This window comes from Lissotriton helveticus, chromosome 1_1, assembly GCF_964261635.1.
Source record: "Lissotriton helveticus chromosome 1_1, aLisHel1.1, whole genome shotgun sequence".
Lineage (NCBI taxonomy): Eukaryota > Metazoa > Chordata > Amphibia > Caudata > Salamandridae > Lissotriton > Lissotriton helveticus.
Genome location: NC_136057.1, coordinates 1,900,812,574 through 1,900,836,157, shown reverse-complemented (window position 1 = coordinate 1,900,836,157; position 23,584 = coordinate 1,900,812,574). Strand labels below are relative to the sequence as shown.

Here is a 23,584-nt window from a genome sequence, read left to right as displayed (position 1 = left end):
TGCCAGTCTGGACGTCCATCACCACAGACAGGTGGGTGAGAAAACTTATCCAGTACGGTTATTGTTTGGAGTTAACATCCACTCCTCCCAACATTCCCCCAAGACACCGTCCTATGTCGGCAGAGCACTTGCACTTATTGCAGCAGGAAGTTGTTGGGATGCTGCAAAAAGGCGCAATCGAACTCGTACCAGTGGAGGAGGAAGGAACAGGGGTCTATTCCCTGTACTTCCTCATCCCAAAAAAGGACGGATCCCTCAGACCCATTCTGGATCTACGCCCCCTCAACCTGTATATACTGTCAGAACACTTTCACATGCTCACACTGCAACAGATTCTTCCCCTGCTAAACCAAGGGGATTTCCTAGCAACCTTGGACCTCAAGGATGCTTATTTCCACATCCCACTCCACCCATCCCACAGAAGGTACCTCAGGTTCACCATTCACAACAGGCACTATCAGTTCAAAGTCCTACTGTAGGAGAGTAGGGTCTGCAATCCTATGATCACCCAGATTTGTGCTTTTTGCTGCACTGGTTTACGACTTTCCCTGGCTGTGGGCCTGCTAATCAGACCCACAGCCTAGCTGTTCTCTCTATCCAAATTGTACTCAGGTACTGAATTGGCACTGGGCCCTCTCCAAGTCCCTTTACCCAGGGCTGAGGTGCACCCAGAAGTCTCCTAGGGGCTGAAGCATGTATTATGCCACCCCTGGGCTGACTAACTAAACTGACACAACTGGCTGCACGACAGCTGGGGCAAGGTGGTGTACTCACCCTTTGCTTTAGCTATAGTATACCTATATCTAACCCTAAAATGGACACACAGATCTCCTATCAGTCACTCCTATGGCAGGCCTTAACAATCCTGAAGGCAGAGTGCTTGGAATCGTGTGAGATGGTGCTCTGGCATGAGCTGAGCCTGTCTGCGGCTTTCGGGATCTATCCCTTAGCCGTTTCCATGATATCGCATACCATATACTCTTAAGTGCACTATAATCCTCGCGGTTATATGCCAACTCTGGTATCGCTTTATCAAAACATGTCGAGTAAGGTGTCATACGAATTGGAATACTAACCCCTCGCCAATTCTGGCGACGGGGTTAGCATTCCACCCTTCTAGAGGGACACGACATGTATGTAACCTGTAACCCCGGTTAAAGTCAGACAGAGCCTCAGCTCCACAAAATGGATGCTGCCACCGAGACACAAGTCTGCCCTCCTGCTGCTGGGAGTCCTCCCAGAGCAGGAGATAAGGACAAAGGGTTTCCTGCCAGGGGCGGTGCCAGCACCGTCCCAGACAGGATTTTGTGTATCCTAGGTAGGCAGGGCTTCAGAGGAAGGTGACTGCAAGTGGCACCCCGGTGCTCACTGTGCATAGGCCGGCTGAAACCAGTTCCAGGGGCACTCCAGCCCCTGGCCTGGGGAAAGCCCGCCAAAGGAGAGGGGTGTAACCACCCCCCTCCTGGTCCCACCCATAGGGCAGGACTTAGTCGCGTGCCAGCCCCCTTTTCCCAGATAAAGGTAGGACCAGGCCCCCTTCCAAATTAGATCATCTTTGGAATCAAGACACGACTTTCTACGAAAGGACTTCAAGATTTCCTTCTTCAAGATTCTCCCTTGTGACTAAGGAGTAGTCACCCTGCATCCGCAGGCACCATCAAGAACACTGCGGTCTGCTGCAAGTCCTTCCTCCGGAATCCGACTGCCCAGCTCGACAAGACCCGGCTTCCCTGGCACCTCCGACCTCTACTCACCTCTACAGCCAAGCTGAGAACCGTGAGTGCGACGAGACCTCAAGGGACCGACTATTGCCAAGACTGCACGACTTCTTCACAGCAAGCCCGCCGAGTAATCTCCTGGCGAGTGCTTTGGGGTCCGAGAAGCCCCCACCCTGAGCAGCTCCAGCACCGAAGAGCAGCCCCCCAGCATCTCCACGATCGGCGTGGGGCTCTTCTGCTTTTTGCTGCTCACCGCGTTGTTTGGCTACTAGCCCGCTGGCTTGTGGCCTTATGAACGACGCCCGACGACATCACTGCTGCTGGTCTGGTTGCTCCAGACTGGCCCTTGCTCCCTTCCAGAAGAGGAGCACCCCGGACCCTCCTGGTCCACTCAAGACGCCATTTTGAGTCCACCGCGTGGGCTTGAATTAGCCAAGGCTTTGTTGCCCAATCCTGGGTTCTTCGACGCCGACAGCTTCATCCATCGTGGGACAGCTCGCCTCTCCATCCTGGTCGCCGACAACGCCTCCTGGTCCGTGAGATCTGCAGAGCACAGCGTCGCCCACTCACCTAGTCGAGGTGACTACCATCCGGTGCCCTCCTGGTGCCCACTGACTACTGGCTAGTAGTCACGAACTTGGTCCCCTCTGCTTTCAGGTGTCATCCATCTTCCAGATCCAGGCTTGGATCACTTCGAACTCTCTTCACTGGTCGCCTGCCAGCATCTTTCTTCCAGGCTCCTGGTTCGTCAACGAGGATTCCCGACGTCTTTTGAGACCTATGCAGCTGCAGCCCCTGGGCTAGGTAACTTCGGCATTTCGGTGCCCCAGCATAGCCTCACTATCCAAGGGTCAGGATCCACTTTCGTTTTCTCCCTACCAGGTCGGGTTCGCCTGTGAACACTAACTTTAACTTTACTAGCTATCATAGACTTTGTCCCGCATCCCGCGTGAGAGTGCACACTCTGCACCCGAGTCCCCTGGGCCTCCTAGAAGTAATCTAACGATTCCATAGTCAAGTCCTAGCGATTCCAAAGCCCATTAGTACTGTACTTACCTGCTAGTAATTTCGCATTCCACTTTCAGAGTATATGGTTTTTCGTGCCCCTCGGGCATTTGTGTATACTGTGCTAACTTAAGTATTTTTATAAGAGTTTTGTTGTGTGCTTAGCTCCCTGTCTCATAAAGAGCCAGGGTAGTCTTGTTATAAATAAATACACTGTTTATTTTCATAACAACTTGTGTGGTGTCCTTTCACTGGGTATTCAAGGGGTAATGTGATGGTAAAACAGCTGGCTTAACACGCCCTCTAGAGTCTTAGCCTTAGACTGCTCGTATCCATGCTACTAGGATAGCTGGTCTATAAGGTTGACTTACAACCAATCATCAATAAGGGTTGTTTGGACTGATATATAGTGATCACTAGAACCGTGAGCACTGCACATCAGGCCAACTTCTCACACCTACCCTTCGGGGTGACTACTGCCCCCAGAGTGTTTACAAAGTGTCTGGCGACAGTGGCGGCGCACCTCAGGAGGCAGAACATACATGTCTACCCGTACCTAGACGACTGGCTTGTTCAAGCAAAGTTGGCACAACAGTGCGCCGCGGACATGTCCCACACTATTCACCTCCTTCGCAGTCTGGGGTTCTCGCTAAACTACCCAAAGTCGCACCTTCAACCAGCCCATGTGCGGCAGTATCTGGGCGCGACAATAAACACCCTGACTGCTATGGCTCAGCCGAACCCAGTCAGGATCGACAACATTCAATCGCTGATCCGGAGGTTCAGACCGCAACACTCCCTACCAGCGAGAGTGTTCATCCAGTTGATAGGCATGATGGCCTCCTGCATCTTCATAGTCCTGCACGCGAGGTTGCACATGCGTCCGCTCCAAGAATGCTTGGCAAATCAGTGGACACAGGCTCAAGGACAACTGACAGACCTAGTGTTGGTGACCGGTCGGGCTTACAACTCTCTGCATTGGTGGAATCCACACAACCTTTGCAAGGGACGACCGTTCCAAGAGCCAGTGCCACAGATTATCCTAACAACGGACGCATCTCTCCAAGGGTGGGGAGCTCATGTGCTCCACTACACTGTGCAGGGCCTCTGGTCCACTCAGCAACAGAAGTTGCACATCAACTACCTAGAATTGATGGCAATCTTCATGGCGCTAAAATCCTTCAAAGTACATCTGTGCAACAAAGTCGTGTTGATCCGGACGGACAACATGACAGCAATGTACTACATCCAAAAGCAGGGAGGTACTCACTCGCCACAGCTGTCTCATCTGGCTCAGAGCATGTGGAAGTGGGCCATTCAGAGGAACATTTTCCTCATGGCGGAACACCTCCCGGGCAAGGACAATCAGATGGCGGATCTGCTCAGCAGATACAGCCATCAAATGCACGAGTGGGAGATACATCCATCAGTACTCCACCCGTACTTCCAGCAGTGGGGTCATCCAGAGATAGACCTGTTTGCCACAAGGGAAAACGCAAAATGCCAAAGCTTTGCGGCCAGGTTCCCTCACCCGGAATCGCAAGGGAATGCGATATGGATGAACTGGTCCGGCAAATTTGCGTACGCTTTTCCCCCAGCGCCTCTCATTCCGCTGGTGGCAAGAAAGCTAAAGCAACACTCGATGACTCTCATCCTAGTTGCTCCAACATGGGCACGCCAACCATGGTACACCACGTTTCTAGAACTGTCCGTGGTACCGCATCAAAGGCTGCATCTCACATCCCGGCTCTTGACGCAGAACCATGGCGACATTCAGCATCCGGATCCGCAACAGCTCAATCTGGCGATCTGGCTCCTGAAGTCTTAGAATTTGGCTACCTAAACCTGCCTCCAGAATGCATGGACATCATCCGGGAGGCAAGAAAGCCCACTACCAGAGCTTGCTATGCGGCAAAATGGAAGCGGTTTGTCATTTACTGTACAAACAACAATATCAACCCGCTAGATGCATCCATTCCTAGCATCATCTGCTATTTGTTGCATCTTTACAAAAGCAATCTGGCGTACGCTTCCATTCGGATACATTTATCTGCCATAGCGGCTTATCTCCAGAATAGGCAGCATCTCTCTGTTTTCAGGGTGCCTGCCATTAAAGCCTTCCTAGAGGGACTGAAGCGAGTCATTCCTCCAAGAACACCACCAGCTCCAGTGTGGAACCTCAATGTGGTCCTCACTAGGCTGATGGGCCCACCTTTCGAGCCACTGCACTCCTGCAAAATTCAATTTCTAACATGTAAAGTGGCTTTTCTCATTGCTATTACATCGCTCAGACGCGTTAGTGAGCTGCAAGCGCTCACAATCGAAGAGCCATTCATCCAAATACATTCCAACAGGGTAGTGCTCCGCACTAACCCCAAATTCCTTCCTAAGGTGGTGTCACAGTTTCATATCAACCAAACTATTGACCTACCCGCATTCTTCCAAAACCCACAAACAGTAGCGGAAAGAATGCTTCATACATTGGACGTTAGGAGAGCGTTGATGTACTACATTGACAGAACACAACACTTTAGGAAAACACAACAACTTTTTGTTGCCTTCTCAGCACAGCACAAAGGCAACCCCATTTCCAAAGCAGGGATAGCCAGATGGATTGTTAAGTGCATTCAAATCTGTTATCAAAAGGCTAAGCGTACTTTAACAATACCCCCAAGGGCGCACTCCACACGCAAGTTGGGGGCCTCCATGGCTTTCCTGGGGAACATTCTTTTGGAAGACATTTGTAGAGCAGCCACATGGTCTACACCACACACATTTACCAAACATTACTGTGTCGATGTGCATTCCAAACAGCAAGCAGCTGTAGGACAGGCTGTTCTCAAGACACTTTTTCAAGCTTCTGCAGCTGGCTCGGGCAACCGCCCTTAATGGAGGGACTGCTATGTATTCTATGCAATAGATATGAATTTAGCAGCCCACATGCCTCGAACTGAATATGCTACTTACCAGTATGCATCTGTTCTTGGCATGTAGGGCTGCTAACATTCATATCGCCCGCCCTCCTCCCCGGTGCCCGTAGCGGCTGCAGATACTCTCTTGCATTCATCATTAGCATGGACATCCTTTACACTATTTCACTCCAGCTCTGCCACAATGGCTAAAAACAATCTGGGGATGGAGTCGATGCCCATGCGCACTGTAGTCCAGGGGAGGAGCCACCTATCTCGTGATACTTCGAAGACTCTTCCAGGACAACAAGGTGCAATCATCCGGACCCAACACTAGGCGGCGATCTATGCAATAGATATGAATGTTAGCAGCCCTACATGCCAAGAACAGATGCATACTGGTAAGTAGCATATTCAGTATGTGCCCCGCCGTTCCCTGTGCCATCCGTATCTAGAGTTCTTTCAATTCTCATTCTAGCTTCTTAATGGTGCCTTGGATGTCTCTTAGCACCCCAAAGCTTTTTGAGATGCAGTACCCCCTGACCGTTACTTTAAACGCTTCCCAAATGGTTTCTACGCTGTCTACCGATCCCTTATTTCTAGGAAAAAATTCCACAATCTCCTCTCCCAATTCCGTTTTAAACACTTCATCTAGTAGTGCCGTGGGCTGCATGCGCCATGTGGGCTTTGCCCTGTCGTAACCTGGTACACAGATTTGCACCAAGACTGGACAGTGGTCCGAATAAGTCCTTGGTAAGTGAGCAACCCTGCCCAAATCAACCCCTAGTCCTCGAGATAGTAGGCAGTAATCAAGTCTAGCCCAAGTGTTAGCATATGTCGTGAAGGGGGTACCTTCTCGAAGCTCAGCATGAACAAGACGCCAGCTATCTATCAATCCTCCTTCGCTAATTATACCTTGTAGTGCATCCCTGGCGTGTCTATTATATTGGGGACATCCATCAGATCTGTCCAATCCCGGAACCATTGCTACATTGAAGTCTCCTCCCCAAATAATATGCATTGAACCTATGTCCATTACCTTACCCCACACATTTGTGAAGAATTCAGGCGTATCTATATTAGGAGCATAACAACTCACTATTGTAACTGTGTCAGTGCCAAGCCTGCCCCATAGTAAGACAAATCCACTCTCCGTGTCTGTCATATCACCAATCTTCGCAAACGGCACCGATTTTTTTAATTAATACAGCGGTACCTCTGGCATATGCGGAGTATGAAGAAAAACTTCTCACCGCTGCCCATTTACTAGCAAATGTGTGAGTGGAACGTGGGCTCAGATGTGTTTCCTGCAACAATGCCATTTGTATGTGATGCTGCTCCAAGTATGCCACTACAATCCTACCTTTCCTGGCATCATTTAAACCTCTTATATTCCAGGACAGAACAGATATTTTTGAATTCCGCTTATTAGCTGTCATCACTATTCCGAGCTACATGCCATATTTGAAATATATTCCTGAGCATCGCTCTCTCCCTTGGAACCTGCGCCCTTGTACATACAGGCAACTTCATCTTAAGTAGTTCACACAAATGAAAATGCAAAACCCAACCTGATTTACTTCCCCATCCTCCCTCCCCTGTAAGGAAAAACCCCTCAACTGTCCCGCATCTTCCCCCTCCCACTGCAGCATCCCAATCATGCCAGCAAGAAATCCCACCTCCCAACCCCTTTCCCCCCCCCCCCAAAATCAACTCAACAACTCGTTGGGGTATGCCCATAGGGGTAATCTGCTAGATGGCTCACTCTATCCCTGCTAATCACGGAGTTCCATCCCGGTCTCAAGGTAAAGCATTGAAAGCAGGGGTGTCCGACACGACATCACAGAGTAATAACAAACACCCACCCACCTGTTTCTCGATGTATAGACCCACTCTTACCTCACCCGGTCCTACGAGGCAAGTGGTCAGTTATACATTACATCCCAGGTACGTCATAGATATTCTTCTGCCTGCCAGTTGACCCCCGGATATAGCGGCCTGAAGAGCAAGAGGAAATCCTTCATCTCCACCTCCTGCTTTTATATCACCCCAGACATAGTTCCTCCGTCCAAATCATCCTCTTCATCCTGGCCCTTGTTCCGGGTCTTCAAGTACTTTAAGAACTTGTCCACGGACTGTGGTGTAGTATGAAATGATTGCTTTCCTTGATAGGTTATACGCAGCTTAGCTGGGTACAAAAGTGCATAGTCTATCTGTGCAGTTTGTAGTTTCTGCTTCACTTGAACAAATTTGTGACGTTCATCCTGCACTCTGGCAGTGAAGTCTGGGAAGATTTGAAAGGAAAGGCCATCATAGCTGAGCTGTTTTTTCTCTCTTGCCTCCTTAAGAACATCATGTTGGTCCCGGTAATTGAGCAGTCTAGCCACTATAGGTCTTGGCGGCATTGCGGGTTTTGGACGTGGACCCAAGGTCCGGTGTGCTCTTTCGACTATAAATTGCGCTGACAGTTCACCCTCCGCAGTAATCGCTGTTAGCATCTTTTCAACATAGTTCTCTAAGCGACCAGTGTTGGTGCTCTCCGGAATGTTAAAAATTCAAATGTTATTCCTTCTACTGCGAGCTTCCATGTCCTCATTCTTTGCATTAATTATGCGCATCAATTTGTCCATTTGGGTGACCGCTTTCTTAAGTTGTTCAGTGATATCTTCTGTGTCAGAAATGCGCTGTTCTGCCTCTTTTAATCTTCCCTCATGGCCATCCAATTTATGCGCTATATTATCCATGTGGGTTTGTAGCGTATGCACTTTTTCACCAACCGTAGCAAACCCTTGTCGCATCTCAGTAAGTAGAGTGCACAAATCCAGGTCAGGCGGTGAGGTCGCTGAGCCTGTCATCTCCTCTAGTCTCTCCTCACTGACTTCAGGCGTTTTTTTGGCCGCTCTTTTATTTTCAAAGGTAATGCGCGGTTGCCTGGGGTCCGGCCTTCCCATTATGCACGTTTCAAATAATATTCGCCGTTCGTTACTCGTTTCTGTATTTGCTGTGCACACCATTATTGAGGCGTCACGCCAACTGTAAAGAGTTTATGAAAGTCAATGCGTATATCTTCAGCTCAATGTCAGCTAGACTACATCCCTTTCCAAGATGTTGAATCCTAGTGTCGGGTGCGGTATAGTCTGAACTCGCAGCTTTGAGTTCTGGAGCCTCCCAAACACGAGGAAAGCAGGGTGATGATCTACGTTTTGGAATCCCTCACCAGTCTCAACAGGCACCAACCCTCGCCGCCGTGCTCCCCAGTGTTCTCGTCTACTGAAGGTATATTGTAGGATTTAAATCAGGCTCACTCGTTCTCCCACGCCGCAGTCGACCTACAATATTCAATTCCTGTGCGTGTCCCCGCAGCCGGAGGAGCCGTCTGCGCTAGAGCACTTCAGAGCCCGCGGCCATTTTGTCGTTGTAACCGTGGACGTGGGCAGTTATGCCGATCGTAAGTCCCACAGTGCGTGTCCACTGTGCACTACATGCCCTAAATCGTATCACCCAGTAGCGATTCGCCTCCACAAATGCAGGCATGCAGTGCGGCACTATGAACCCGCCTCAAGCCGTACCGACCCACCCATCCTCCCCGTTCTGTGAACCGATATCGAGGGTTAAGGTCATCCCCTTTCAGGGCCCTAGTTTCATGGCACCAGTGTTGGTTCGATCATGGCTCTGCGTATCTGGCGCCGAAAAGCTGTGTATCAGAACTGACGTCAGCGCGCGAGGGCGGTGTCTAAGTACTCCGATGACGTCATTCCGGCGCTAACGACGATGGACGCGGAGCCGCGGACGACGCCTGCTGGTGCACAGGGCTATTGCTATGCAAAATTTTCCGGATCCAGTCTGGACGCCTGGGGATATTCTAAGGTAAGGAATCTATCACTAACTAATGTCTTACAGATATATCGTTACACATGTAGTAACTTGTGCGACGACGACGACCCCATCGTCGACGGCAGGTAAGACTTTATCGTCTACAATAGTAATCAAGAGATCATCGTCGACGCCTAAGATCCCGTCGACGATAGCCTCGCCGACGACAGCATCGACGACGAGATCATCACCGTCGACATAGACACCGTCGACGAAGGCCTCGCCAACGAAGGCACCTTTGACGGCAGTAACATCTATACCGTCGACGACAGCTCCACCGGTTATGGCAACTGTCGACACTACTTCGTCGACGATCTCACCATCGACTGGCCCGTCGACGGTGATCGATTCTGGCTTCCAAACAGCTTCTGTGCGTCTAAAGATCACGAGAACGAAGCTGACGCCAAAGTTAACTTCTCCTAGCCGTGTGCAACTATTGCCACCAGCATGTCTCCTTCAAGATGAGGATTCTGATGACGGGGATATGTTCCAGTTGGCAACTAGCCCCTCAGAACTGCATGTCAAATGCCAGAGCTCAGATGAGGAGGATGCTCAGGAAGAGGTGGTTCATCCACCACCTACACCTATGGTCTGTCTTCCAGCATCCCTAGTTACAGATCTGCGATACCTCATCCAAGATTATAGGCAGAGGTTCCCAGAATCTCCGGCTCCTCCAACTTCTACGGCAGCTCCATCACCAAGGCCGCGGCCCCCGCCCTTAACCATTCAAAAGGAACGGATGGATTTGCCACGTCCTCAGTCTGACGAAGAGGAGGAGGAAGAGCAAGAAGACCAACAAGAAGGTGAATTGCAGGACGATCAATCTGTCCATGAGGACTGGGAGGATTACGTCATACCTTCGCCAGCATCTCCAGTGCCCGCAACCTCAGATTCTCCACTGGTTGACATTGGCAGTTTCCATAATGTGGTGGAAAGGGCAGCTAAACGCTTCCAAATTACTATGGATTCCCAGGAACAGGACTGTTTCCTGTACGATTTCAAGGAACCTCTAAAAAAATCAACGAGGTCGATTCCTATTATTGATTATCTTTGGACACGGGGGGTTCAGGTTATGCAGAATCCCGCCTCTGTTTCGCCAGTGATCCCTCGATTGGAAAAAAAGTACAAAGCTCCAAATACGGCACCGGCCTGTCTGACAGGTCATCCTAAACTGGATTCAGTGGTGACGCAGGCTGCCCAAAAAAGCTCCAGAAATTCTTCATCTCCTTTATCGGCTCCGCCTGATAAAGACGGAAGAAAGTTGGACAACATTGGGAAACTGTTTTCCTAAATGTCGGCAATGACCGTCAAGGCAGCAAATGCCCTAGCGCTTCTTGTGGGCAGATATAGCCCCATACCTGTCCGAATTACCTGATGCGTCCAAAGAGGATGTAAAGAAAATACTACTGGAGGGGGAAACATCAGCATCGGAGATTATAGACTGTGCAATGGACGTCGCTATGACAGGATTCCACCAACTGGCTGGAGCAGCGGTTTTGAGGTGCCAAGGATGACTTAAAGCAACCTCATTCCGTCCTGAGCTGTAGACAAAGATTTTGGATATGCCATATGACGGCCAACTATTATTTGGCCCCAAAATTGACGAGGCTCTACAAAATATAAAAAAGGACATAGACACTGCAAGAGACTTGGGCACACTCCAATATAAAAATCAGTCCTTTCGGGGAAACTGAGGAAGAGGTCAATCTTCCTACAAAGAAGGTTTTCAATACAGGTCCTCTTACTCTTCCAACCAGAGTAGGCCACAGTTCCAGCAACGCCAGCAGCAACAAGGCCAACAATCTTCGTATGGAAAGTTGTCCTTTCGGGGTAAAGGACAAAGGAGAAACAACGGACGCAGACAATAACTTGTTTATTCAGCCAGTCCAGACCTCATCTCACTTATTAAAAATTGGAGGAAAAATTACCCATTTTCTGCAAAATTGGAAGATAATTACTACGGACCGTTGGGTCCTTCAATTAATACAATTCGCCCATTCTATGGAATTCAGACGCACCCCTCCACAAACTCCGCCTCGCCCAATGCATCACAAAAACCTACGGCTGCTTCTACGAGAAATCTGTTATGCTGCAGAAAGGAGCAATAGAGAAGGTACCACCATCCCAAAGGGGAAAATGATTTTATTCCCCTTTCTTTTTGAGCCAGAAAAAAAGAAAGAAAATGGAGGCCAATCCTAGACATCAGGGCCCTCAACAAATTCCTGAAGAAGCAGTCGTTTCGCATGGTAACGATCCAGGAGATCTTGCATCTTCTGGAAGAGGGAGATTTCATGGCGTCACTAGACTTACTGGACGCTTACTTCCATATACTAATTCACAAGAATCACAAAAAGTACTTGAGATTTGCAGTAGCAGGCAGGCATTTCCAGTTTTGCGTCCTGCCCTTTGGACTCAAGTCTGCGCCCGCATCTTCACGAAATGTCTTTCCCCAGTGGCGGCATATCTCAGAGAGCGCCATCATCAAGTCTTTCCATATCTGGACGACTGGCTGATCAAGGTACCATCCTTCGAAGACGCGTCCAGGTCTTCCAATGCCTGTCTTAAGTCACTTCAATTGCCTGGATCTCACACTCCACCAGGAGAAATCAACCCTACGATCTTCTCAAACCATCAACTTCCTGGGTGCAACCTTGGACACACGTTCTGCAAAAGCGTTCCCATCTCAGGAGAGGAAAAACAAACTCCTAGCACTAGCGTCTGGAGTAGCCTCGAAAAGAGTGTTGACTGTCCGCCTCTTCATATCCCTTTTAGGGATGATGTCATTGTGCATCCTTTTGATCCCTCACTGCCGTCTGCGGAAGCGTCCTCTGCAGGAGGCACTCTCGAGGCAGTGGGTCCAATGCACAGGGTCATTCGACGACCGCATAAAGGTGACTTCTCAGATGGTCAAAAGTTTGCGATGGTGGATGTCATCACGAAAGCTGTCTCAAGGATTGACATTCCTGCTTCCAGCGGCTCCTCATGTCATCACAACAGACGCCTCCTTAGAAGGTTGGGGAGCCTTCCTGCAGGAGCTGGAGATAAGCGGAAAATGGTCAGCTGCAGAGAAAAAACTCAATATCAATCTGCCTGAGCTGAGAGCGGTCTTCCTGGCCCTGCAGTCTTTCCTATCAAGGATCAAAAACTCCCTGGTGCTCGTCAGGACAGACAACACTACGACGATGCACTACCTCAACAAGCAGGGAGGGACGCGCTCGCTGACACACTCTCGCGAGACGCAGAAAATCTGGAACTGGCTAATAACGAACAATGTAGCCCTACGGGCGGAATATGTCCCAGGCATGGACAATGTACTCGCCGACTCGTTGAGCAGGCAGAAAACATCTCACGAGTGGGAGCTAGATCAGAAGGTCCTCAACCAAACCTTCTCCAGATGGGGCACGCCACAGATCGATCTCTTTGCTACAAGGATCAATGCCAAATGCCCACACTTCGCAAGTTGGCATCCCCAGTCAGGGTCTCTAGGGAATGCATTTTCCATTGCATGGCGCAACGTCTTTGCGTACGCCTTTCCGCCATTCCCGATGTTTCCCAGAGTCCACAGGAAGATGAAGGTGGAGCCTTGTACTCTCATTCTAATAGCCCCAACTTGGCCAAGACAACATTCATTCACAGAAATCCACAGTCTATCCCTGAAACCGCCGATCCGTCTGTAGCAGTGTCCGTATCTGCTCACAATGAACAACCGGCAAGTTCAACATCCGGATCTGAAATCTCTCAAGTTAGCCGCCTGGCTCCTGAGTTCCGAGAGTTTGTAAATTTGAATATTCCACAGAACTGTAGAGACATCCTAGCCAGAGCACGAGCGGATAGCACCACCAAAACGTATTCCCTGAAATGGAAGAGGTTTTGTGTACAGATCAAGGGATACACCCTTTCTCTTCCTCACCGGAACAAGTTTTACCTTACCTGTTACATCTGGCAAAGTCGGGCCTAGCCCACTCTTCCATTAAAGTCCACTTGGCTGCAATATCCCGTTATAAGAGAACTTCAGCGGGTCAATCCATCTGGTCAAACAGGTTGATCAAACAATTTTTGAAGGGATTATACAGGTCTTTCCCTCCAGTAAGGATGTTGCCACCTACCTGGCATCTGAATATAGTTCTTAATCAGCTCATGAAGCATCCATTCGAGCCAGTGCACAGAGCTGTCTTGAAATACATCTCTTGGAAGACAGCGCTCCTTCTTGCGCTCACCTCTGCAAGGAGGGTGAGTTAACTGCAGGCATTTTCAATTCAGGATCCTTTTATGCAATTTAAAAATGACAGGGTGAGCCTGAGGACCAATTGAAGTTTATCCCAAAAGTTCCGTCGGATTTCCACCTTAATGAGCCTGTGGTTTTGCGTTCATTCTTCCCAAATCCCAGTACAGCAACAGAGAGATCATTAATTGCATTCCTTGGATCTCAAGCAATACTTAAAATTTTACATCGGCAAAACAAAAGCGTTCAGGAAGTCAAATCAGCTACTTGTAGCTTACAGCAGACCTAGGAAGGGTCTCCCACTTACTAAACAGAGCATCTCACGCTGGATTTCTGCAGCCATCTCTTTCTGTCATGAACAAGCAGGACAGCCACTACGCTCTAAGGTGCGAGCCCACTCCACGAGAGCTATGTCCACTTCTATGGCACTCTTTGCGGGGGTGCCGATCATTGACATTTGCAGAGCGGCAACATGGAAGTCGCCACATACCCTTACTAGGCATTACTGCGTGGACACGGAGCTTATGAAAGATGCAGCGGTGGGACAAGCAGTACTACGCCATCTATTTCACCGAGGTGAGCCTTCTTTCATCCCTCCATCCTTCTCTTGTATGCACATTTCTTTACTGATACTTGTTGTTGGCGTCTATTGGCTGTTACTAGTCGCTTGATATGTTATTATCTAATGACTTGTATATACTGTACCATCCGAAATGTGCTCTCTGCATTGCTTGCTACTCTGATTCAGGCATGTGAATCTATGAAAGACACCCATAATACTGGATAAGAAATGCGTTACCTGTTACTGCAGTTATCCAGTATTGGTGTCTTTCATAGATTCACATGCAACCCTCCCGCCTCCCCTGGAAGGACTCACCTAATTCTCTCAGTAAAACGCCTACTTAGCTTAGTGCGTACGAAAATCTGAGGGACTGAGGCTCCTGCCAGGAGGGTTCTAGAGGGAGGTGACAGCTGATTGGCTCTTTTCTAGAGTTTGGTCCTTTTTACAAAAGGACATGGATATGTTACTAATGTGAGGCCTTTAGGCCTACTATTCTCTATATGTCTATAGGACATTACTTTATTTATGTACCGGGGACTCCCATCCCGATGACGGGGAATGATTCAGGCATATGAATCTATGAAATACACCAATACTGGATAACTGCAGTTACAGGTAAGTAACGCATTTCTTATTTGTGGGAGTTGGTATTCTGGGGTTGGAACCAGGGTTCCCCCAGGGTCAAAAATACACTCTCATAATGCCCTCAGTGGCACTAGGGTGGCCGGGTGCAGAGTGCTGCGTCCCAGTGCTATCCAATGGGGAATAGGGGTCCTGCGGTTGGTGGTTGCTCACGAGCAGCATACAAGGTTGTGGGAGCAAAGCTCCTGGTGTTAGGCTCAGGGCAAAGGGAGATTTGAGTTACCACCCAAAGTACAACCGCAGCGGCTCAGGGGTGGCTGGCTACAGGGTGCTGTTTTGGTGTCAGGTGCCCTGTGTTCAATGGGTATTCTCTGGTTGCAATAAAGACTGCAGGCTCGGGGACGAAGATCTTCTCGAAGTGACCACCAGTTGAAGAGGTAAGTTGGGATGTCTGGGGATGCTGGTACACTGGCGGTTGAGCGACCCAAGGCCATGGGTCGTCCGGTGCAGGGCTGTCTTTAGGCATTTGATTTTCTTACTGGCTATGGTCATGGTGGGGTGATCATCCAGAAAGAGACTGCAGGCGTTGTTTCGAGATTCGAGGCAGGTCAGAGATCACCAGATCTCATGTCAGGATTGCCGGGGAGACTACCTCGTGGTGTTGGGCCACTCTAATTCGGCCCATGGGTGTCTGGTGCAGAGTGTGTAGACTAGCAGTTTTGGCCAGAGTCTGTGGGTGAGCAAATCTGGTGCTCACAGGAGACAGTCTGGTTTGGAAGGCAGGGCAGGTCCTTCGGGTTCTTGAGGTCTGCTGGCCACACCTGGTTTTCGCAGGAGCAGGTTCGAGGTGTGGACAGGCCAGTAGGGCTGGGGCCAGGTTAGTGGGAGTCCTCCTCTGCTTAGTTCCGCACAGCTTCTTCAGCAGCAAAGGGCTGGAGTAGCTCACATAGGCGGCAAGCATATGAAGCTTCCCCTTCGTGTACCGTGCCCATCCTGGGGGAGGAGGCTTGGCACCTCATCCTAGGATGTGCATGGTTTCAGACTCCCGAGAACAGCATGCTCTCGACCCAGGGATCCAGCAACATATCTGATGGTGACAGCTGGGGTGTTATCACTCAGGTAGGACACAAGAGTTAGGTCGTTTTTCAGAGGACATCTCTAAGATGCCCCCTGAGTGCATTTTTCATTCAATCCCACACTGGCATCAGTGTGGGTTTAATGTGCTGAGAAGTTTGATACCAAACTTCCCAGTTTTCAGTAAAGCCATTATGGTGCTGTGGAGTTCGTAATGACAAACTCCTAGCTCCATATACTCTTAATGTGTTTAGTGCACCTACAATGTCTAAGAATTGTCTTAGACACTGTAGGGGTACAGGGCTCATGCACCTGTACCCTCACCACTGGTATAGTGCACCCAGCTAGAAGGGTGGCTGACCTATGCCAGGGCAGTCGGTGTAGGCATGGCACCCAGGAATGTGTGCCATGTCGACACTTCACTTTGTTCTGCACCAAAACACGTAGCCTGCAATGGCTGTGTGTGTGAAGGTACAGGGCCACTAAGGGTGGCACAATAAGTGCTGCAGCCCTTCGAGGTCTTCCCGGCTGCTGGTACCTATGGTACCTTTTACAAGGGTCGGAGTTCCAATTGGGTTTTGCCTCAATGTAGTTTAAGGAAAGAACATAGGCCCTGGGTACCTGGTTGGTAGGAACCCCAGGGCACTCACAGCCAAAGTACATCAGCAGTTTGGCGAAAGTGGGGGCAACAATACAAAAAGAGGGCACTTTCTTACAGTAATGTATTATCATCTTTTACCTCTGCCTACCTTTGGGCTCCACTGAACTCATTGCACACTATACCTTACTTTGGTAGAGTATATACAGAGCCAGCTTCCTACAGATGTTGAAGATGATGGGTCTCTTGGAAGATCCCTTGGGGACTCCACAGCTGTTCTCTGTAGGATTTGCTGAGAACGGTGGGAGTTTGACTCTCTGGATTCGGCTGGTGAGGTAGGAGTGAATCCACTCTTGCCCTTTTTTACGGATGCCGGCGTCGTGGAGTCTTGTGCAGAGCGTGTGGTAGGAGATGGTGTCAAAGGCAGCCGAGACGTCCAGAAGGATGAGAGCTCAGGTTTTGCCTCGGTCGTGGAGAGTGCAGATGTGGTTAGTTGCAGCGAAGAGCAGTCTTGGTGCTGTGGTTGCTCCTATAGCATGATTAGGAGGGTTTCTTCAGCACGGGATTGATCTCTGCGGGTTTCAAGTCTTCAGGGAAAGTGGAGGATTCGATGGAGCAGTTGATAGTGTGGCAGAATTAGTATAAAAATCTGTTGTTTTTATAAATTGATGTCAGATTTTCTCATTGATTCTCATTTATTGACTCTGTGTGTGCCACAAATGCCTAACACTCACCTCTGATAAGCCTGAGGCTGCTCAACCACAGTGCCAGAAATAGAGCACTGTGGGATTGTTAAAGCAAGCCCCTGTACGATAGTAAGGGATACCTGGACTCTTTACACGGTGTGCCTCATTTTGGTACATTATATAGAGAGCTAGCTTCCTAAACTAGGGATGCTTTGTTTTTCTACTAGTAAATCACTGCTCACCTTCTTAAAACACTGTATCTCAGTGCACATATTGGGTCTTCAATTTCTTAATGATTTTTCACAAAATCCAACCTGCAATTAAAGTTACCTGCCACGCTTTAGAAGTTGACTGCGACAGCTGGTCTTGACCAAACATTTCATGGACATGGGCATCCAAACACTGTTAACATGCATTTTCATGTCTCCTTATAGATCTCAGCCAGCTTTCATGCAAAACATGTCTCAACCATCCCAAATGGTTCTCTCTGGAGCACCCTTACATAATTTCCCAGGAGTGCAGCACCAGGATCTTGCTAAAGCGCAATCCAGCATGACCTATCAACAGGCCTCGAGCACTCAACCAATTCCAATCTTGTATGAGCATCAGCTCAGCCAGTCAGGTCTTGGTGGATCTCAACTCATGGACACTCATCTCCTTCAGGTAAGGGTGTTCATGCCTGGTGTACACTTAAACTGTATTGTGAACTATCACCACTTGGGGGGGGGGGGGGGGGGCTGCTATTTACTGTGATACTGAACTTAAGTAATGTTAATGGACCAGGAAATAGACTGAATAGACCTACTGCTGATTAGCGTCCATAAAATAAGCAAACTATCCATAAATAATAACAAAATGATATATACTACTTCTCGCAGATGTCTCACCTTCATAGTGTTTCTAGAGCTGGCATCAGTGCAAAAACTGTGGTTCTGACCTCTGCTTAACTTTTTTCGAAACTGCTTCTTGTGACATGTCTGCTGGTCTTGCCCCAACGTCTGTTTGGGTGTTGGCCTTTGAACCTTTCCTTCAACTTAAACATGACTAGATGCAAGACAGTGCCAACCAAATTCTTACTCCTGTGACTAGGAAAGTGGCTTTCATTAGGATGGAGGATCTTTTTGGATCTGATCCGGACCCAGTCCAGTGCTGGCAGTACTTTTGTACCACTGTTCTATCCTGCTGTTCCTTTTCGCCCTGAGTGGCAGCCAGAGGAGGGCGAGGAGGACTGGGAGGGGTCTGTGGACCCTCTAGCAGACGAGCTAGAAGAGCCGGACTGGAGAGAGGAGTTTGGTGATGGCAGTGGTCTGGACACTTCCCCAGACCTTGGTATGTTTTCTCCCCCTACCGTGGCCACGGAGGAGGGAGCCTCCTACGCTGTGGTGTTGCATAGGGCGGCTGAGGCCTTGAGCATCTTACGATGGGAGTCCAGACTAACCTCCTGACTGAGGTGCTTCAGCCGGTAGCGGCCTCTTTGTAGCTGCTGCTGCCGTTCAATTAGGCCCTCGCCGACATCCTTCTGAGCACCTGGTCCAAGCCCAGCACAGGGGCTCCTGTGGATACGATGATTACCCGACGCCACTGCCCAGGCGACCCAGTTTTCCTCTTCTAACACCCTACCCCCGAGAGCTTGCTGGTCCAAGCCTAAACATCAAAAGGCATTTTCCCTACTGCTCCCCAGATAGGGAATCCAAGAAGCTGGACCATCTTGGGAAGAAGTAGTGTTCGAGGCATGTGGGCTGCTAAATTCATATCTTATGCATAGATCGCCGCCTAGTGTTGGGTCCGGATGATTGCACATTGTTGTCCTGGAAGAGTCTTCGAAGTATCACGAGATAGGTGGCTCCTCCCCTGGACTACAGTGCGCATGGGCATCGACTCCATCCCCAGATTGGTTTTTTCCGCCATTGGGTACGGATGTGGTTTCGACGTCTCCGTGTCGGAACCGTTAAACTTTAATCTTAAGGCCAAAAGGCCTTCGTTACCTGCGTCGGTATTGTTTGCGTACGGTCTCGAGCGTCGTCCGACTCTCTGAGCCGGATATCTACGGAGTCAAGTAACTCCTCGGACTTCGAGGCCCTCTCGTCGCAGCAAGACCCGGCGAACTTACCATGGAGCGGAGCCCGTTCAAGTTCTGCCCCGTCTGTGGATCCAAATATCCACACATCGATGTGCATCCGGTCTGTAATATATGCCTGTCGCCGGACCACAACGAAGAAAACTGCATGGCCTGCTCCAAGTTCAGGTCCAAGAAGACGCTCAAGCTTCGGCGCGCGGTGCGCCTTGAGGCCCAGCGAGCGACACCGGCACCCGACAACATATTCGACGACTCCGAGGAGGAAGGCGATAGCCATCATCTCCAGATTTCGCCACCGTCGAGGGAGGTCCAGGCCGATCCAGAGGAATACATCGAAGGACAGGGCCCAGACCTTGAATACGTCAAGGAGGTAGGGGACGACGAAGAAGTTTATGGGGCCGTGGAAGATAGCTCAGAGGAGGAGCTATGCCCCGATGTCTACATTATTCAGGCTCAGGTCACGGGATCGCCACTCGGCCTTACCCACGACCCTGCACCGCTATCCCCGGCCCCGCCTTCTGGCCCGGCCACGGACACTCAAGCGGAGCCGCCATTGCCCGTCTCGAAACCGAAACCTTCGGATTCTACGGCACACAAGGTGGCCGACGTCCAGTCGAAAACGAAACCGAAACCTACGGACTCGACAAAACATAAAATGGCCAACGTCCTACAAAAAATATCGAAGCCTGCTCCTTCATCGACTCCGTCGCCCTCCGGCCCACAAAAGTCGAAGAAGGCTGTTGAGTCGACAGCGCCGCAGAAGGTGCACAAGGAACCCTCCTCCAAGAAGGCCGTCCATCAGACGTCGACCACGGTTGCTCCGGCGCGGACACCTAAACCTCTTGAGGCGCCTTCGGTCGCTGCTACGGCGCCGTCCAGTAAACGCTCGGCCGACCCGAAGTCGACTAAAAGCCACGACCCAAAGGCTGCTGGCTCAACGCATCGGCACAAGGATGCCGGATCTGCTGCAACGGCGTCGGCGCCACAGCCTTCAACGGAGCCGCAAAACATTGCAGCCGAAGATTCGTCGACGCAAATACCGTCGACACCAACCAACTCGGACGCCACCGAAGATCGGCCGTCGATTACAAAACCCTCTACCTCCTTCACAAAGCAGGTTACCGACTCCCTTAAACGTATAAGGGAAAAGACTTTGTCGTCCACGGCTTCCACGCCATCGGCTCCAAAATCGGTGGACACACCTCCAAAGTCCTCCGGCAAGCTTCTTTACACTCTGCCACCGAAGGTGGCCCCAAAGGCCTTTGCAACCACGTCGGTGCCAAAACCGTCGGATCCGTCGACGCCAAAGAGCCTCTCGGATCAATATCACGCCTCAGATGACCAATCTGAGCATTGCATCGATGCCCAAACAGGGAAATAGACCCTTTATAAGAGGAAAATCACTTCCCAACCACTGGAATCCTATATTATTCCACTGAAGAAGAAGAGGCCCGCACAGGACATTCCTTCACTTGTTGAGCCTATTCTGCCACCACCAAGAAGGAGTCCGTCACCTTCCCCCAACCAATCAGCGGGTGAAGATGATGACCAACAGGACCAATACAGTTTCCCAGTTGGCAATGACCCTGATGTTCAGCAGGACTCATATGGCGACACTGGGGACCAAGGTGGACATCAGGTGGTACAAGATCCACAAGGTTTTGGGACACGTACATCTCCAACAGAGGATTCTGCTGCATTTAATGCTTTACTCGAACGGGCAGCAGCAAATCATAATGTGGACATGCATGCTGACCCGGTAGAGGAAGACTTTTTATTTGACACTTTCTCTGTCTCAGAGAGAACAGTTAAAATCCTTCCTATGCTTAAAGGTGTCCTTAAACATGCCCCAGAAATCTTCAAGGAACCTACCAGGGCGAGGGTGGTGAACCCACGTATCGAGAAAAAGTACAGGCCAGCACCTGGAGATCCTGCATATATTCGAGGACAGTTGCCCCTCGATTCGTTGGTGGTCGCCAATGCCCGCAAGAGGGCAAACTCCCAAACCACGGGTGAAGCTCCTCCCCCAGACAAGGAGTCGAAAGTGCTTGAGGCATCGGGCAAGAGGGTGGCGGCGCAGGCTGCCAATGTATGGCGTATTGCGAACACACAGGCACTATTGGCACGATACGATAGGGCGCATTACGACACCCTAGAACAGCTCCTTCAACACCTACCTGATGAGTTTAAGGAAGCAGCCGAAATGCTCATACAAGAGGGAAAGCTTATCTCCAACGCTGCAATAAAGTGTGCACTTGATGTGGCAGATACAGCGGCTAGGGGGATTAACACTAGCGTCATGTTGAGGCGACAAGCTTGGCTTCGCATATCTGGATTTAAGCCTGACATCCAAACTACAATCCTCAACCAGCCCGTCAATCCTGACACACTGTTTGGTCCAGATGTAGACACCACCCTTGAAAAAATTAAAAAGGACAACGAGACTGCTAAGTCCATGGGGGCGCTTCAGTCACAACAATTCAGGGGAAACACTTTTCGTCGCTCAGGAGCACGTGGTGTTACCAGAGGACAATTGGGTCAACAAACACAATACGCGAAGGGTGGTACACAATCCTCGTACCCCAAGCAGGGTAGAGGGGGTTACAGAGGTAACAGTGCCAAAGGCAGAGGCAGAGGGAACAACAACTCCCGTTCCTCTGCCGCCAACAAACAGTGACTCTCTGTCACTGCCCCCCGACCATACAACACCGGTCGGGGGGAGACTCCAGCAGTTCCTGCCAGTCTGGACGTCCATCACCACAGACAGGTGGGTGAGAAAACTTATCCAGTACGGTTACTGTTTGGAGTTAACATCCACTCCTCCCAACATTCCCCCAAGACACCGTCCTATGTCGGCAGAGCACTTGCACTTATTGCAGCAGGAAGTACTGGTGATGCTGCAAAAAGGCGCAATCGAGCTCGTGCCAGTGGAAGAGGAAGGCACAGGGGTCTATTCCCTGTACTTCCTCATCCCAAAGAAGGACGGATCCCTCAGACCTATTCTGGATCTACGCCCCCTCAACATGTACATACTGTCAGAACACTTTCACATGCTGACACTGCAACAAATCCTTCCCCTGCTCAATCAAGGGGACTTCCTAGCAACCTTGGACCTCAAGGATGCTTATTTCCACATCCCACTCCACCCATCCCACAGAAAATACCTCAGGTTTACCATTCTAAACAGGCACTATCAGTTCAAAGTCCTACCGTTCGGGGTGACTACTGCCCCCAGAGTGTTTACAAAGTGTCTGGCGACAGTGGCGGCGCACCTCAGGAGACAGAACATACATGTCTACCCGTACCTAGACGACTGGCTTGTTCAAGCAAAGTCGGAACAACAGTGCGCCGCGGACATGTCCCACACTATTCAACTCCTTCACAGCCTGGGCTTCTCGCTAAACTACCCGAAGTCGCACCTTCAACCAGCCCATGTGCTGCAGTATCTGGGCGCGACAATAAACACCCTGACTGCCATGGCTCAGCCAAACCCAGTCAGAATCAACAGCATTCAGTCGCTGTGCCAAAGGTTCAGACCGCAACACTCCCTGACAGCGAGAGTGTTCATGCAGTTGATAGGCATGATGGCCTCCTGCATCTTCATAGTCCCGCACGCGAGGTTGCACATGCGCCCGCTCCAAGAATGCTTGGCAAATCAGTGGACACAGCTAACGGACCTAGTGTTGGTGACCAGTCGGGCATACAACTCTCTGCATTGGTGGAATCCACACAACCTTTGCAAGGGCCGACCGTTCCAAGAGCCAGTGCCACAGATAATCCTAACAACGGACGCATCTCTCCAAGGGTGGGGAGCTCATGTGCTCCACTACACTGTGCAGGGACTGTGGTCCACCCAGCAGCAGACGTTGCACATCAACTACCTGGAATTGATGGCAATCTTCATGGCGCTGAAGTCCTTCAAGGTACATTTGTGCAACAAAGTCGTGTTGATCCGGACGGACAACATGACCGCCATGTACTACATCCAAAAGCAGGGAGGTACGCACTCTCCACAGCTGTCTCATCTGGCTCAGAGCATGTGGAAGTGGGCCATTCAGAGGAACATCTTCCTCATGGCGGAACACCTCCCGGGCAAGGACAATCAGATGGCGGATCTGCTAAGCAGATACAGCCATCAAATGCACGAGTGGGAGATACATCCATCAGTACTCCACCCGTACTTCCAGCAGTGGGGTCATCCAGAGATAGACCTGTTTGCCACAAGGGAAAACGCAAAATGCCAAAGCTTTGCCGCCAGGTTCCCTCACCCGGAATCGC

At 50.2% G+C, this 23,584-nt stretch overlaps 1 protein-coding gene across 3 annotated transcripts in view; it reads left to right on the top strand.

Annotated features, from left to right (window-relative positions):
• Positions 1–23,584, top strand: part of PRRC2C (proline rich coiled-coil 2C) — a 1,522,187-nt gene that overhangs the window by 1,310,890 nt on the left and 187,713 nt on the right. For all 3 annotated transcript variants that reach the window (XM_078642844.1, XM_078642853.1, XM_078642862.1), the window contains one exon: positions 17,664–17,892. In XM_078642844.1, coding sequence (XP_078498970.1) covers positions 17,664–17,892 — 229 coding nt within the window. The remainder of the gene's footprint in view (positions 1–17,663; positions 17,893–23,584) is intronic.